Source organism: Myotis myotis, unplaced genomic scaffold, assembly GCF_014108235.1.
Source record: "Myotis myotis isolate mMyoMyo1 unplaced genomic scaffold, mMyoMyo1.p scaffold_m19_p_7, whole genome shotgun sequence".
Taxonomy (NCBI): Eukaryota; Metazoa; Chordata; class Mammalia; order Chiroptera; family Vespertilionidae; genus Myotis; species Myotis myotis.
The window spans coordinates 36,766,761-36,784,213 of NW_023416379.1; the positions used below are offsets into that span (position 1 = coordinate 36,766,761).

Here is a 17,453-nt window from a genome sequence, read left to right on the forward strand (position 1 = left end):
AAGGAAGGCCTACTCTTGCATGAATTTTGTGCATCGGGCCTCTAGTATTTTAATAAAAGGCTAAGTGTCTGTCTGTCCAACCGGTAGCTATGACGCACACTGACCACCAGGGAGCAGATGCTCAACGCAGGAGCTGCTATGAACTGCACTGGCCATCTATCCTATATAATAAAAGGCTAATATGCAAACTGACCAAATGGCAGAACAGGTCGCTATGATGCGCACTGACCACCAGGGGACAGACGCTCAACACAGTAGCTGCCCCCTGGTGGTCAGTGTGCCAGAAGCTGGGTTCATGGTTGGTGAGCACAGCAGTGAGGTGGGAGAGACTCCCACATCCATGGCAGCACTAAGGATGTCTGACTGCCGGGTTAGTCTAAACCAGCAATTGGACACCCCCCCCAAGGGCTCCAGGATTGCGAGAGGGTGCAGGCTGGGCTGAGGGACTCCCCGCAAGTGCACGAATTTCATGCACCAGGCCTGTAGTGTGTGTGTGTGTGTGTGTGTGTGTGTGTGTGTGTGTGTGTGTGTATGCCTATATATGCAACTTTCCCTCATGGGAGTTCGACTGGGAGACCCATCACTCGCTATGATGTGCACAGACCACAGGAAGGCCCTGGCCGGCAGCCAGGGAAGGGAGGCCCCAGCTGGCAACCAAAAGGCCCTGATCACCGGTTAGGCCTAGGGTCCCTACCTGTGCACAAATTTCGTGCACTGGGCCTCTAGTTTCCAACTCTGCCAAGATCCCCCATGGTGCAGCCTACAGCCCAGCTCAGCCCGGAAACGGTGGCTGTGGATGCTGGGTAATGACGCCATGTAACAATGCCCAGCTTCCTCTCCCTGGTGACTAGGCTCCTTGGAGTTTCTTCAGCCCAAGAAACCGACTTGCTTTATAGTCAGGTGCAAACATTTTATAGTTTAAATGTTTGTGAAGTGTTTTCCTGAGCTTCAAGTCCTAGAGTAGGTAGACTCAGTAGAATCCTATTTTCTTTTCATTATCAAGACATGAATAGGGATATTAAAATATTTCTTCTAATTGATTTCCTTTCAATGTGCACGAATCTGTGCACCGGGACACTAGGGTGTGTGTGTGTGTGTGTGTGTGTGTGTGTGTGTATGAAAAGGAAAACCATTACTTTTCACTAGTTAAATGATTAAAGCATATTAAAAATTGAGAAACATTATCAAAAAATGAAGGGAAAAAAAAGCCTTTGGCTGGCAATTCAACAGTACAAGCATTCCCACAAGATCTTGGGCATACAATGTGGCTCTCTAATGAAATGGGAAAATGTCTATTTCAATCAAGTAGAAAGTCTGTAGTACAGGCAATAATAGCAAAACTGAAGCCATATGGATATACAACTAACTAGTATTTTTTTCTTCTTAAAAATTTGTTTTGATTTTGAGAGAGAAAGAAAGGGAGAGGGAGAAGGGAGGGATAGAAACATCAATGAAAGAGAAACACTGATCAGCTGCTTCCTGCATAACCACTACTGGGGAGTGAACCTGCAACCCCTGGCATGTGCCCTGACCTAGAATAGAACCAGTGACCCCTTGGTTCATAGGTCAATGCTCAACCATTGAGCCATACTGGCTGGGTCTTTGCCATTCTTTAATTGGATTGTTTGTCTTCTTTTGGTTAGGTTGTATGAGTTCCAAAAAATAAAGGGAAAAATAAAGGAAAAAAAGGTATACTATCTAATAAAGAGGTAATATGCAAACTGATCATCACTCTAACACATAAGATGGCTGCCCCCGTGTGGACACAAGAAGGCCACCATAAGATGGTCGGCAGAGGAGGTCAGTTGTGGGTGATCAGGCCAGCAGAAGGTAGTTGTGGGGGAGCAGGCCTGCAGGGGAAGGCAGTTGGGGGTGACTAGGCCCACAGGTGAGGATAGTTAGGAGCAACCAGGCTGGCAGGGGAGGGCAGTTGGGGGCAATTGGGCTGGCAGGGGAGTGGTTAGGGGCAATCAGGCAGGCAGGTAGGCGAGCGGTTGGGAGCCATCAGTCCTGGATTATGAGAGGGATCCCAGATTGGAGAGGGTGCAGGCGGGGCTGAGGGACACCCGCCCCCCCCCCCCCCGCACGAATTTTGTGCACCGGACCTCCAGTAAATGCATAAGAAGTTACATGAGTTTCTTAAACATTCTGGATATTAAACCTTTATCAGATGTATCATTGCCCAATATGTTCTCCCATACAGAGGGCTTCCTTTTCATTTTGTTGATGGTTTTGTGTTTTTTTTGTGGGTTTTTTTTTTTTTTGCTGTGCATTAACTTTAATTTTCATAGTCCCATTTGTTTATTTGCTCCTTAGTTTCCTTTGCTCAGGGGATGCATCGGTAAACATATCGCTATAAGAGATAGCTGAGATTTTGCTGCTTATAGTTTCACGACTTACATTTAAGTCTCAGTTTTTATTCTCTGTTGCTGACTGGATAAACTCATTCACTCTTTTGTCATGTCCATTCTATTTAAGCCCATCCAGTAATTTTTATTTCAGTAATTATTTTCATTTTGAGAGTATTCACTCTTACTTATAAAATCGTTATGACAGCTGCCTTTAAATCTTGACCAGCATCACCTCAAGGCTGGTATATGTTGACTGTCTTCCTTTGAGAGACACCGAGAATATCCTGATCTTCTGTATAATTGAGCAATTTATCATTGCAGCCTGAACACTTTGATCATGTTATATAATTTTTTAAAAATGTTTATGGAGGGGGGCAGGGGGAAGAGGCAGCAACAGAGATAGATCAGCTGCCTCCCACACATGCCCAGACTGGGATTGAACCTGCAACCCAGGCATGGCCCTGACAGGGAATTGAACCCATAACCCTTCAAGGGTGAGCCACACCAGCCAGGCCAAGTTATATAATTTTAAATCGTATTTAAATCCTATGGAGCATGTTGATTTAAAAATTGTTTTAGCAAGCACTTGAAATGTTATGGTTCAGCCCTCAAGTTCTCGTTTAACTTTTTTCTATGGGTTTATGTTAGGTTTCAGTTTAGTTAGGGAAGGCTATTATGCATGCCACTAGAGGCCTGATGCTTGGCCCTTGAAGCCCAGGCTTCGCCTGGAAGGCGGTCTGATCTAATTAGCATATTAGCTCTTTATTATGTAGGATGGTATTCAGATCTATCATGCACTCAGTGGCCAGTCTGGAACTGGGAGGTGAGCTATCAGTTCTCAAAGCCTTGGATCTTCTGTTTAGGGTCAGAGCCATACATGAGCAGCTCAGGGGGATTCATATAAATCTTTATGGGACTCACTTTCTTCAACTCTTTCTCCTCTCCATAATAGCTCTGACAATGTCGGGCTCAAAGGCAGAAGCAGGGGAACTTTTTGGTCCTCTGGCTAGAAAGCCAAGGCTTTAGGTTTCCCACTCTGCAGCAGGCAGCCTGTGATTATCTGTCTCTCATGGGCCAAATGGGGAGATGACAGAGGGAAAACAACAACAGGGATATCCCTGATGCTATTCTATCTTGGGACCACAGTTCTTCTGGTCAAAAAATGTCCCCCCCTCCTTGGAGTTTAGGCATCTACCTGGCTACAATTACTACAGGACTGCATTATTTGTGGCAGGAAAGAACAGAAGAAAAACAAAACAAAATAAAACTAAACCAAAAGGGGATCCCACCCATTCTCTTTGAGCCAAAGGGACCCCTCCTTCCTGTCTTTACAGACCAGAAAAAGGAGACTTCTTGGAGTTCTTTATTTGCACCTCGTGTGTAGCAGTTCCAGGTTTCTGGCAGCCTTTGAGACCACCCTAGGAGATTCCAGAGGAAAAAAGAAACAGGAAACCATGGCTGTTCCAGTGGCATTTTAAATTCTGGTTTCCTTCTTCCATTCACCTGCTAACATTTACTTTTCAGAGCCCTCACCATGCATTCTGTCCAGGGTTTTTAGTTGCATCCAGCAAGGTGCTTATTCCACCTTAATGGAAACCACACAGTGCTCCTGTAAGTCATTCACCATTACTTAAATTCTGCAACCAAACAGAAGTCTTCCAGCAGTCATTATTTTTCCAAAATCAGTGTGAAAGAAAGCAATTGTGTGAAAACACCTTAAACACAGTTGGATGGTCTATCAACCAAGTGGTTATAAAGACATAATCCTAGGAGAGCTGCTAGGCTCAGAAATATAATAAATACCAGAGGCCCGACACACGAAATTCGTGTAAGAGTAGGCCTTCCTTTCTCCCACAGCCCCGGCTTCATCCGGAAGGACATCTGGTCTAATTAGCATATTATGCTTTTATTATTATAGGTAACAAGTCAGGGGGGAGGGGCAAGAAAGATGTGACAGAAATAAAACTGAAGCTATTAATACAATGCTATACATGTGCATTAAGTGAATGGTGAAAGACCAACACCAAAACAGCTGAGAATTCCAGTATATCATTCAATCACATTTCTGTGGGAAAAATAAGCCTCCTTTTGTAAATAAAATGAGGCTTTATTGGATTCTAGCCACACCCACTCATTTATATAGTGTCTATGGTTGCTTTCTCCCTATAAGGTCATAGCTGAGTAGTTGCAACATAGACTGTACTGTCTGCCTTGCAAAGTTTTAAATTTTCTATCTGGCCCTTTACAGATTTTTGCTGACACCTGTTATAGAGAAAAGATTGTAAGTGCCCTGCTTTATGTCCAAATTTAATGATGAAAAAGACCAAGTATTCTGTACAGTTGACCAAGGCATTTTCTAAATTCCTTGTTTGTGATTTCAAAGTGAGATAGTATAAAAATTCGTGCAGGGGGTGAGGGGGGTGGGGGAGGGGTCCCCCTCAGCCTGGCCTGCACCCTCTCCAATCTTGGATCCCTCTCGAAATCCAGAACCACTGGCTCCTAAGGGCTTGCCTGCCTGCCTGCCTGCCTGATGCCCCTAACTGCTCTCCCCTCCTTGTCTGATCCCCCTAACTACCTATTTGCTCTCCCCTCCTGGCCTAAACCCCCTAACTGCCTATTTGCTCTCCCTTCCTCTCTGGGCCTTCAGACCCCAGTGCAGGAGTGCTGAGAGCTCTCTGCCAAGGCCCCACCCCTGTCCTGACGCCCCCCTCCAGGCCAGGGGGTGCTGCGGGCCTGCCTGTGCTTCTGCTGGGGGGCTGCCAGCGGCGGCAGCCTCACATCCTGGTGGCACAAGTCCCTGCCTCCGCCCTCCAGCTTGTGTGTGCATGCACCTTTGACTGGTTGTGACTCGGACACCGTTAGGACCCATTAGCATATTCCCCCTTGTTATATAGGATGAGTTCAATAAATCATAAATTGACAACAAAGCAGAAGAAAGAAGACAATTTTGGAATGTATTTCATAGTGTTGATTTAGTGATTGGAAAATATTGCAAAAGACATTCAAAATATTACACAATTGCAAGGTGTTATAAAACAATAAAAATTCATAGATAAAGGAACATATTCTAATTTGAACTACATTTTTTTACATAAGTGCAGCCACCTCACCTCACTGGTTTTCAACTGAGGATGACTGTCACCCAGAAAACATTTGGCAGTATTTAGAGACAATTTTGGTTGTCACATCGGTGGGGGTTTGTCATTGCAGACATGTAGTTGGTAGAGACCAGGGATGCTGTTACACCATAGGTCAGTGATTCTCAACCTTCTGGCCCTTTAAATACAGTTCCTCATGTTGTGACCCAACCATAAAATTATTTTCGATGCTACTTCATAACTGTTATGTTGCTACTGTTATGAATCTTAATGTAAATATCTGATATGCAGGATGGTCTTAGACGACCCCTGTGAAAGGGTCGTTCGACCGCCAAAGGGGTTGCCACCCATAGGTTGAGAACCGCTGCCATAGGTAAATAGGACACAAGTTATCTAGCCCAAAATGTTAAAAGTGCCAAGGTTGAGAAACCTAACTTCAAAGTAAAGTACTAAAAAATACTCTCAGATCATGATAAATGATCCCAAAGTAGTGTGCTCCTTTACTAATGGCAGTGTATGGACTGAATGATCCGTTACCATTCCCGAAAAGCAAAACATTAACGACATAGTTTATATTTAAAGCTTCCTTAAAGAGTGTGGTCTAGTCCAAGCTGGTGTTGCCCTGCAGACTAAAAGGTCCCATGTTTGATTCTGGCCAAGGGCACATGCCCAGGGTTGCGGGCTTGATCCCCCTCATTAGGGGGCGTGCAGGAGGCAGCCAACCAATGATTCTCATTGTTGATGTTTCTATCTCCCTACCTCCCTGGAAGAGTGTGGTCTAATAAAAAAATAGAACAAGTTGAGGTGTTTACATGAGAAAACATACGATTAAAATGACAAGACAGACTTCTACACCAGCTGACTCCATTATACATAAAATAGGCAAGTGACTACACTGAAAAAATGTTTTTAGCCCTAGTCAGTTTGGCTCAGTGGATAGAGGGTCAGCCTGGGGACTGAAGGGTCCCAGGTTTGATTCCAGCCAAGGGCACATACCTCAGCTGCAGGCTTCTCCCCAGCCCAAGCCCTGGGCGGGGCACATGAAGGAGGCAACAAATCTATGTGTTTCTCTCACATTGATTGATGTTTCTCTCTGTCTTTCCTCTCTCTTCCACTCTCCCTAAAAACAACAACAAATCAATGGAAAAATATCCTCGGGTGTGGATTAACCAAAAGAAAAAAAGAAAGTTCTTTCTGATTTTAGGAGACACAAACAAGGATAAAAAACATCAATCAGCTGCCTTTTACATGCCCCCTACTGGCAATCAAGCCCACAACCTGGGCAGGTGCCCTGACTGGGAATGGAACTGGTAACCTCTTGGTGCATGGGATGATGCTCAAGCAACTAAGCCACACTGGCCAGGCCTGACTACATTTTTTTAATGTAAAAAGTAAACACCTCAGGTCAAATGATCTTCAACAAAAATACCAAGACTACACCTACACAACTGGGAAAGGACAGCCTCTTTATTAAATGTTGGGAAAATTGCGTCTCCACACAAAAGAGTGAAATTGAAGCCCTACATGACACCATATGCAAAAATTAACTCAATATGGGTTAAAGACTTACAGGAAAAGTCTGACACTGGATTTGGCAATGTTTTCTTGGATGAAACACAAAAAGCACAGGCAACAAAACAAAAGCAAAAATGGACAAACAGGACTGTATCAAACTTAGTAACTTCTGTGCATCATAGGAAAACACTCGACAAGAGTGAAAAGAAAACCTGCAGAATGTGTGAGAAAATATTTGCAAATCATATATCTAACAAGAAGTCAACATCCAAAATCTACAAGAAACTCTAACACCAAATGCAAAAAACGGCCAACAAGCATATGAAAAGATGCTCTACACCACAAATCATAAAAGAAATGCTAATCAAAACCACTTCACACCCATTAGGATGTAAAAAGGGGGGGGGGGGGCGGATAACAAAGGCTGGTAAGGAAGTGGAGAAATTGTAACAATACATAGAGTGTACCTTAGGTGAAAATTACCACATGCTCTAGCAATCCCACTTCTGGGTATATATCCAAAAGGATTCAAAACAAGATCTGGAAGAGGTATTTGTACATCCATGTTCATTGTAACTCACAAATGTCAAAAGGTAGGAAGCAACCCAAATGTCCATCAAGAGATTAATGGATAATGAAAATGTGGTATATATGTGTAATGGATAATTCACACTTAAAGGAAATTTTTTATCCCATGCTACATGAATGACATTATGCTAAATGAAATAACCAGTCACAAAAGGACAAATACTATGTGATCCCACTAATGAGGTTCCAAAACAGTCATATGAAGTATCTATAGTAGTCAAAATCATAAAGTAGATAGGTGGTTTGTCAAGGACTGGGGAGAAAGGAGGGAAAATAATATCCTATCTAATAATATACAAACATGGTAATTGACCGTACCTTTGCTACGCCTCCCATCGGCTAATCAGAGTGACATGCAAATTAGCCACCAACAAAGATGATGGCTAATTTGCATACTGCAGGAAGGGCGGGACAGTGCCATCCCAGCTGTCTTGCCACGATCCGGGCCTGCTATCTGCGATCCTGGGCGGGGGGGGGGGGGGGGGGGGGGATGCTGTGTGCGACCGGACCCGGGCCCCAACCCCTGGCGCCGCCAACCTCCTTATCGGCCCTGCCCTGTGCGCAACCCGGGGAGGTGGGGCAGGCACCTAGGGATCGGGCCTGCCATCTGCCACCCGGGGAGTGGGCCTAAGCCAGCAGGTGATTATCTCCCAAGGGGTCCCAGACGGGGAGAGGGCACAAGTGGGGCTGAGGGACAACCCCCACCCCCCGCCAGTGCACAAATTTTTGTGCGTGCACCAGGCCTCTAGTTTTATACATATAGTTTCACAGGATGAAAAAGGTTCTAAAGACCTGTTGCACAACAATCCTATATAATAAGAGATTAATATGCTAATTAGCTGTTACGTGAGATGTAATGACCAAGCGCATCACGACGAGATCATGGATCAGCAGGAGGATGGGCCAGCGAGGTACAAGTGGGCTGCGGAGAGCTACAGGAGGGGGCAGGGCAGAGGGTGAAGAGCTACAGGAGGGCGGCAGCGACCTACTAGGGCACGGATCTGTGCGCAGGGCTACTAGTAAGAATATACTTAACAATCCTGAACTGTACACTCAAAAGTGCTTAAAATGATAAATTTCATGTTAGGTTGTTTAAAACTTTAATTAAAAATGTAAATGACTGAGGGAACAATGCTGCTGGAGGATTTTCACCCATCACCTAAGGAATTAGAATTGAGTTTGATCCTACTATGAGATCCAATAGATCAGACACTACAGATGGTGCCTGAAAATTTGCATTTACAAGGCCTCCATGTGATTAGATTCCACTAATGGTTTACTTTCTTAAAGCTGGTTTCAGAGTTATCAACTTACTCAAAAAGCCTATTTGAAGCTGCCCTCAACTGGGCTTGCTAATAGCATGACTTTCCTTAGATTCAGGCCTCTACACCTTACCAAGGTAGCAGTCTTTGGGTCATACCCTAAAACATAAGATTATTCATCAAAGCCTAGGCCAGTGATGGTGAACCTTTTGAGCTCGGCGTGTCAGCATTTTGAAAAACCATAACTTAACTCTGGTGCCGTGTCACATATATAAGTTTTTTGATATTTGCAACCACAGTAAAACAAAGATTTATATTTTTGATATTTATTTAATATTTTTAAATGCCATTTAACAAAGAAAAATCAACCAAAAAAATGAGTTCGCGTGTCACCTCTGACACATGTATCATAGGTTTGCCATCACTGGCCTAAGCTGACCAAAACAAATTCCGAGCATGCCTTCTTAGGGCAGTTAAGTCAAGATATCTGGAGAAATAAATATTCTCTTTTTGTTCAAATAAATCAACCCAATAATCACAGTATTCTCCATCTCAAATCTCTACCCCAAATTTAAATCGCTTTCAGTATAATTATTGTTTACAGTACTTGCAATGTGCACTTCTGAAAGAAAGGTGGTTTAGAGACAGTAGTTCAAACTTTTTGAAACTGTTAGAAATGTAACAAGTTTAATTCAACAGGAAACTTTTCTACTCCAAAGCATTTAAACTGAAAGGTTTTTTAGCAATGGGTTGTAAACTCCTTCAATGTAAATTACCAATTCTGCAATACTGTGCAATGATGTAGTCAAGTAAGGCATGAGTTCTGGGAAAGGTAATGCTGAGGTGTGATTTACTATCTTTGCAACTGCCCCTAATACTTTACTTGCAAGTTATATTTTAGCTTATAAAAATAAAATACCTGGAAGTTTCTCACAATTAATGAAATCTTTATATATTCTCTTTACTTTCACTAGAATTTCCCACCTCCTACTAAGAATAAGTCAGATTTGTGATAAATCAAAAGCAAAAAGCCTACTTTATTGTCCTTAGAGATCAAATTAAACTATCTTTTCTTTTTACCAAAATTTCTTATTTTCTGACAGACTTCCTCTCCATTACTTCCATCCATCCCAAAGCTGCCATTAAAATAAGACTTTTATTTGGTCCAAATTAGTGCAGGAATTTGACATTTTTACACATACTTTTGAAATCTGAAAAATTAGTAGACAAAACTGCAGGTTAAGATATTACTCCTTCTTTTTACATTTCAACTTTAAATACCGTGTGAAATAAGTCAGTTTTAGGACACATCATCCTTTCCTTTATTTACTTGGATATGCCAGGACTACTGCTTTCCACCAACAGATGATTAACCAGTATTCTTTAACCCAGCCCATACCAGACAAAATTTTCTATTAAAAATGACCCTCCCCTCAATTACATGTGTCCCTTTTATCTCCCTTGAGAAACTAGTAAAAGATTACCAGTATTACAAAATTTCTTGGAAAGATAAGCCTATTTTACATTAAGTGTGTTCTATTCCCTCATGCCACATAAAAAAAAAAAAAATCAATTCCAGATGGACTGCAGATATAAATATGAAAGGTAAAACAATGTTGAGGGATGATTAAAGATATCTCAAATAGTTGTGGACAAGCTCACGGGAGGCTTGCATGGCCGCCTTACAAACTCAAAGACTGAAAGTAACCACCTAAGATGGTCTGAAATGAAAACTTCCTAACTAAAAGCGAATCTAATGATCAAAATAAACAGGAACAGAAGAGAAACAGAGGCATGGATACAAGGCAAAGACTGACAGCTGTTTGAGGGGAGGAGAAACTGCAAGAAAGAAGAGGAAGAGATTAGCCAAAGAACATATAATGCATAATCCACAAACAACTGTGTGGGGATGGCCAAGGGAAGGGTGGGATGGGGACATCTGTAATAGTTTCAAGTAAAAAAAATAAATGGATAGAGGTAAAAAATAAAAGTGAGTCATGGCAGGTAGTCCTGTACTAGGCTGGAATATTCATTGACAAAGGTCAACCTTTATCTTAACTGAGCCTATTGTCTTTTTTGCAACACATCTTTGTCAGAGTCATTTTTTTTCCAGACCCCTAAGGGCACAATCACTGTACCAGAGCAAACCAAAGAACCCTCACTGTTTTCATGTTAATTGTTCAGTTAGGTATCCTATACCCACCAATGTAAAAGAAGTGTCTATTGTTGTGATGACCCCCAACCATAAAATTATTTTCATTGCTACTTCATAACTGTAATTTTGCTACTGTTATGAATCGTAATGTAAATATCTGATATGCAGGATGTATTTTCATTGTTCGTGACCCACAGGTTGAGAACAGCTGGATCCAGTTCCAGAGATTTCCAAGCTTTGCATTCCCTCACCTCCCTAATCACCAAGAAATTTCATGTAACCCCTCTAAGTCTTTTCTCTTGTATTCTGATGTATAAAATATGTGGTAAAACTGACATTTTCCAAAGCACTTTCTCAGCCCGTTGCTTCCCAGCAAATTTTCTCAGCTTGGTTCAAATAAACTCAAAGATTCTCTACAGGTTTGGATTTCTCTTATGTCAACATAGTACATAAAAACTGCTAACCATTAAAGGGGAAATATTAATAAATTGAATTATATTAAACTTAAGGTGTTTCTACTTTCAAAGGTATCATTAATAAGGAAACCCATAGAGGTTATATTTGTGATATTGGACAGAGATTTCATCCGTAACATATTAAGAACTATAAATAAAGTCACCCCAGAAAAAAATAGACTTGAACAAACATTTCACAAAAGATATCCAAATGATATAAAGGTATAAAAAAGGAAGCTCAACTCCATTAGTCTGATGGGAAATACCTACCACTACTACACACACAATAGCTAAAATTAAAAAGACAAGTGGTTAGCTTTCCCTGCTGATAGTGCTCTTGCAAACATGTGAATGTTCCTAACCCCCGCTGAACTTTCTGTAAGAAGTGTGGCAAGCATCAACCCCACAAAGTAACACAGTACAAGAAGGGCAAGGATTCTCTGTATGTGCAGGGAAAGCGGCATTATGACAGGAAGCAGAGTGGTTATGGTGGGCAGACTAAGCCGATTTTCAAAAAAAAAAGGCTAAAACTACAAAGAAGATTGTGCTGAGGCTTGAATGCATTGAGCCTAACTGCAGATCTAAGAAAATGCTGGCTATTAAGAGATGCTAGATATATGCACTCTCTGACCTAACAGTTACACTCCTAGAGGTATGTTTATCTAACAGAAATACATAATGTTCACTAAAAGACACATGCAATAGTGTTCATAGCAACCTATTTGTATTAGCAAACTAGAAATTATTCAAATGCCCATGAACAGTAGAATGGATAAATTGTGGTATATCAACACAAAACAATTACAAGCACAACAATGAGAATGAACTACAAAACCTCAAACATAATATTCACTGTAGGAGGCCTTACATGATGCAAACTAAATGATTCCATATCTATGGTATGTTAGAAGTTAGGACAGTGACCCGAGGGGTAGAGGGGGCAGGAAAGTAATTGTTAGAGGTGCAAGTAGGACTTCTGGCTAGTTATATTCCTTAAACTTCAGTGACATGAGTGTGATCAGTTAATGAAAACTAGGTTTGCATTATGATTTTTATAACTTTTTGTTTCAACAAAAAGTTTAAAAAATCTGTATTCAAAAGATAAGCTATTTTACTAACAGCCAGATTTTTCATATTATACTTCTTTCTTTGGTCAATTACCACCTCTTCAAACTCTGTTGGAATATTGCCTTCAAAATTACCTTACGGTTTTCTCTTGGTTCAAATCTTTAGAATTATTTTCATGTCACAATTCTTCCAGCTCCACACCACTTCTAATTAAATATTTTTGTCCTTATACTTCACAAAAGCATCTTTCCCCCAAAATCATTTCAGCCGTTTTCCAAATTCATATTCATCTTTGTTATTGTACAAAGAGTTTGGGGATTTATAATGCTCTAAGTTGATTTCACACAGATGCAAATTGCTAAGTTTACATACTTGGGGGAAGGGTAGAGAGAGCGCAACAGCAACCAAAATTATTCTTTGGTTTGTAGCAGTAAATACAACATATATGCTAATAACAACTAAATTAATGTTCCTATTAGCGAGGCAATTCAATCATATGCATGGTGAGAATCACTGACAAGATAAAGCTACTATGCAAAAATCAGATTGTTCTTTGGAGACATGTATTTATTTTAAAATAAATTCTATTCATTTTTACATTTATCTCCAAGATTTCTGACATACACACCTACTTGTAAAACAATCAATCACAAGATAGTGACCACTTCTACCACTTCCCAAAGGTCCCTCAGGCCTCTTTATAATCCACCCTTCTCTTTACTCCCAAACCTCAGGCAACCACTGGTGTGATTAGTATGCATTTTCTAGAATTTTACAGAAACCGAATCTTTGAGAAACTACCAAACCATTTCCCAAAGTGGTTTGTTCACGTTCCACCCTCACCAGGACTGCATTAGAGTTCTGGTTCCTTCACAGCCTGTCAGGGTTTGGATATCAAAATTATGCTAATCCCAAAATGAGCTAGGAAATGTATCTCCTCCCTATTCACAAGAATGTGTGTAAAAGGCTGGAATTATGTCTTCCTTGAATGTTGGAGAGAATACTCTAGTGAAACCATCTGGGCCCAGAATTTTCTTTATGGGACGATTGATTAATGACTAATTCAATGTATGAAATGGGTACAGGACTACTTACATTTATATTTCTTCTTACACCAATGTTTGGAAAGGTATTTTTTTTCTAGGAATTTTCCTATAACACGTTTAATGTTGTAGCATATGTAGTAATCCTGTTAGGACATTTGTGCCTGCTCAATCTCAATGTCCTTAGGTTTTACATTTGATATACAGTGTAAAAAGTAGATTTACTTTTTAATTTTAATCTACAAATCTATTAAAATCTTTTAATTATAACCTTCCATCTACATTTTAATGGAATTACTGAGAGTAAGGACATGAGGCAAGGACAAGCAAGGATTTCTGGCTTCCAAATTTTTATCATTCAATAAAAACAAAACTACTAAAGATTGCTTCATGATACTAATCCTTCTACAGAATAATAAATCTAAAGCTTCCCAGTGACACTATCTCCTCTATTTGAATAAAAACTACATTAAATTATTAGGGCATCCTTTAATGTGTAGCCTTTTAAAATTACAATCTGATAAACTTAATTCTCCATCCTTGGTTGATGGGGGTGGAAGGGAGAGATTGATTTTGTTCTAAAGATAAATATAAAACACTTGTAACATTTATACAGTGGTTACTTACTATGTGTCACTGTTTTTAAGCACCAAATATACACTAACCCACTTAATCCTCACAACTACCCCGGGAAGTAGGTACCATTATTATCTCCATTTAGAGATGAAAATATACCACACAGCTAGTCATTAAGTGTTTGATTAAAATCTAGACATTCCAGAGGCCAGGCATCATTTCATTATGCATATTCTTCTAGATGACGATTATCCTTCCACCCTCTTGCCAGGTCATCACGCATCAAATATTTTTCCAGGTACTTTTAAAATCTCCTCGCAACATACATAACCTACCCGGTGCATTCTTGTTTGACTGACAGTTCACGGAAAAACTTTCCCAGAAAGGCTACCAATGGAATTCTCAGTTAAATCGATAAAGATTTTTTTCGTTCTTAGTTACTCCATCTACAACTGCTGAAACACCCTAGAGAAAACCCTCAAAATAGTGATTTAATGAATGTTAAACATGTTCAAGACGTGCACTAAATTATGAACTATACAAAACAGAATACTCTGTCCTCGAAGATTAAACATTTTGCCATTTTATGAGCCATATTCAAGTAATAAGATAATTGCTACTGATAAAGGCACAAAGGAAAAGTGGTTCTTAAGTATTTAAAGAAAGCAAGCTGCCCTTTTACAAGCCTTTCTCTCCCTCCTGGACTCAGGGAACTCTTAACTACAAAAAAACCAACCAACCAACCAAACAAACAAAACCCAAAACAACCCAAGCTTAAAATCTGGCATTTCTCCTCAAGAACTTGGATAAAGGGTAAAATCCTCGTCCCTTTATTAAGAACGTGTCCTTACAAATAAAACTTTAAAACATTCCGTGAGTCAGGGCAAAACAAGGCCATTCATTTTTATAAGTTAAGATTTTCTAAATCGTTTTTCCAAAGTTTATCACCAACACCAGGGAGTTTTCCTTCCCATCGGTGAAATGGAGGCAATACTAAGCTTCCCCATGTATTTTTAAGAAAAGTCACTGCTTCCTACAACACATATATAAAGTGCTTAGAACTGAGCCTGGCGAACGGCAAACCCCGTAAGGGTCGCACAAAGCTGGAAAAAAGGCGACCCGTAACATGAGCTCTCACGACGCTGTCCCACGGGAGGATCCTCCCAGACCTGACGCCGTCAAGTCCCGGCAGCACGTGTCCTCCCGGAGTCCCCTCTCCAGCGGCTTTTTGTCAGCGACAGCGGAGCGCGCAGCCCACATTCCTGAGACGCCCATTGGCCCACGCCCCGGCCGGGCTCTCGGCGGGGCCCGGGCGCTCATTGGCCGTCCCCGCTCAATGAAGCGGCCGCGCCGGTTCCTGCGCGAAACCGCCGCACTCGTGTGCGGAGGAGCCCGAGCGGCAGGGGTGGCTGGCGGTCAGCGTGCCCCGGCAGCAAGCCCTGGCACCTGCGGCCTCGCCCGCGCTCGGACGCCCCAAGACCCCCTACGAGACCTCTCGCTCCCCAAGCCACCAGCCCAGCTCTCTCGCGGGACTGCCGGGGTGGGAAGCTGGGGCCCCAGAGGCCTTTGCTGGCTTCTGCATTCAAGGTTTTCAGTCCCGGGCCCGGCGGGCCTCTAGCTCGTCAACACGGCCAACCCTATTCTGGCCCACCTCGGCAGGACCCCGGCGGCTCGGGAACAGGTTACACACACCAAGGTCAAGAGTCGCGGGGGCACGCCTCGCGGGCTCTGCGGCCGTCGGCGGGGAACGCCCCGACAGGCTTTGGTGCAGAGCGTGCTAGGGCGGCGGTGGGGCCCAGCCACTGCGACACCGCCGCCCCCCCCCACCCCCCCATTCCCGCCGCCCGGGCGCCACACGCCGCCAGCGCGGGCCGAGCTGGAGGCCTGCTCGCCAGCGCCTGCCTGGGACGCGGAGGGCCGCTCCGATCCGCTGCACGCGGGGAGAACGAGCCCGGTTCAGACCCGCGCCCGCCCTCCCTCCCTCCCACAACCCCCGAGGCGGGCACGCCCGAATGAGCGCCTGACCGTGGCCGCCCGGCCACACCTGCCGGGAGGGAGCACCCGCGGCCCCCCAGGCCCCCTCGCCCGGGGCCTCGGACCGCCAAGCCGCTCCGAGCGGCGCCGCCCGCGGCCCAGCCGGGGACGTTACCTGAGCACGCGGCGGCGGCGGCCGCACCGGCCTCCTCCCCTCCCCCCGGGCTGCGCTCGGCCCGGCAACGGCTACGCGAGAAGCCGGCCCGGGCTCCGCATGGACCGGGCGCTCCCTCCAGCACCGGGGGCCCCTCTCGCGGCGTCGAAATAACCCCGAAGTCGGAGCTGCTCCCACCTGAAGGCTGCAGAGCCCGGCTCCCCACCCTCCGCCCATGGTTAGTGTCGCCCAGGCGGCGACAGCCCCAGATCCGACCGTGGGCGAGCGCCGCGGGCACCCACCTTGGGATGGTGCGAAGATCCCCCGATCCTTGACTCGCGTCGGCTTGCTGCTTGGAGAACCAAACCTCCAGTAGCTTCTCGGTCCCTTCGAAAAAATGTGCAGCTTCCATCACCGTGAGACTAGCGAACAACCAACAACCACAGAAAATCAACTAAATTAAATCTCTTCTCCCGCCGCTGCTGCGGATTGTTCCAGCTGTTTCAGGTTCCTTTTTTTTTTTTTTTTTTTGCTACAATTTTATATTAACTTTTTTTTAAAAAAGAATTAATAAAATTTTCCCGGCTTTTGTGTGTGTGTGAGCGAAAAGTTGAACGTGAGTCTGTTGGAAATAGAGGCAGATACAGTTCAGTCTCTTGTAGTCCGCTGTTCCCCCGTTAGAGAGCGAGCTGAGCGAGCGCTAGCTAATGTCGCCGGCCATACTGTGGAAGCGAGAGCGCTGCGTGAGCAGCGCCCTTATATACGCCGTCTCCCTCGAAAGGCCCGGAAGTGACGCACGTCCCGCCCCTGCGGCTCATAGCTGCAGCCGCCTGTCCATCACCGGCCGCCAAGCTGCGGCTGGCTGGCCGCCGGCCGGCGAGGAGCGCGGGGAGCTGCCCGCTGCTGCGGTTCGGGCTCGCGCGGCTCCTAGGGCGGGAGGTGGCCTGACGCTGTCGGCCGGCGGCCTGGGGAGCCGGCATGGCGCGAATAAAGGCTGTGCGGTTGTGTGGACAACGGGTCAGCCGGGAACGTGGGGGGTCCTCGGGAAGGGCGGCGGGGGCGGGGGCGGCGGCCACGCCGGGCTGGCGCGGTGGTTTGACCCGTGCGTTTCGCCGCGATGGCTGGGGCACCTGGCCATTCTCTCAAGTGTGTCCCCCTCCAGGCGGACGAAGCCGGGCGTTCAAACCCAGCATTTGTCAACACTTGACGCACAC

General features: G+C 44.1%; 1 protein-coding gene across 5 annotated transcripts in view; it reads right to left on the minus strand.

The window, feature by feature from the left end:
• AMD1 (adenosylmethionine decarboxylase 1) overlaps positions 1-16,986 on the minus strand; it is a 29,382-nt gene extending 12,396 nt beyond the window's left edge. For all 5 annotated transcript variants that reach the window (XR_004969019.1, XR_004969018.1, XM_036318404.1 and 2 more), the window contains exon 1: positions 16,542-16,986. Coding sequence is in view for 3 of the 5 variants with exons in the window: in XM_036318404.1 (XP_036174297.1) it covers positions 16,542-16,651 (110 nt within the window). In the remaining 2 variants the exon portion in view is untranslated. The remainder of the gene's footprint in view (positions 1-16,541) is intronic.
• Positions 16,987-17,453: the final 467 nt, after the last annotated feature.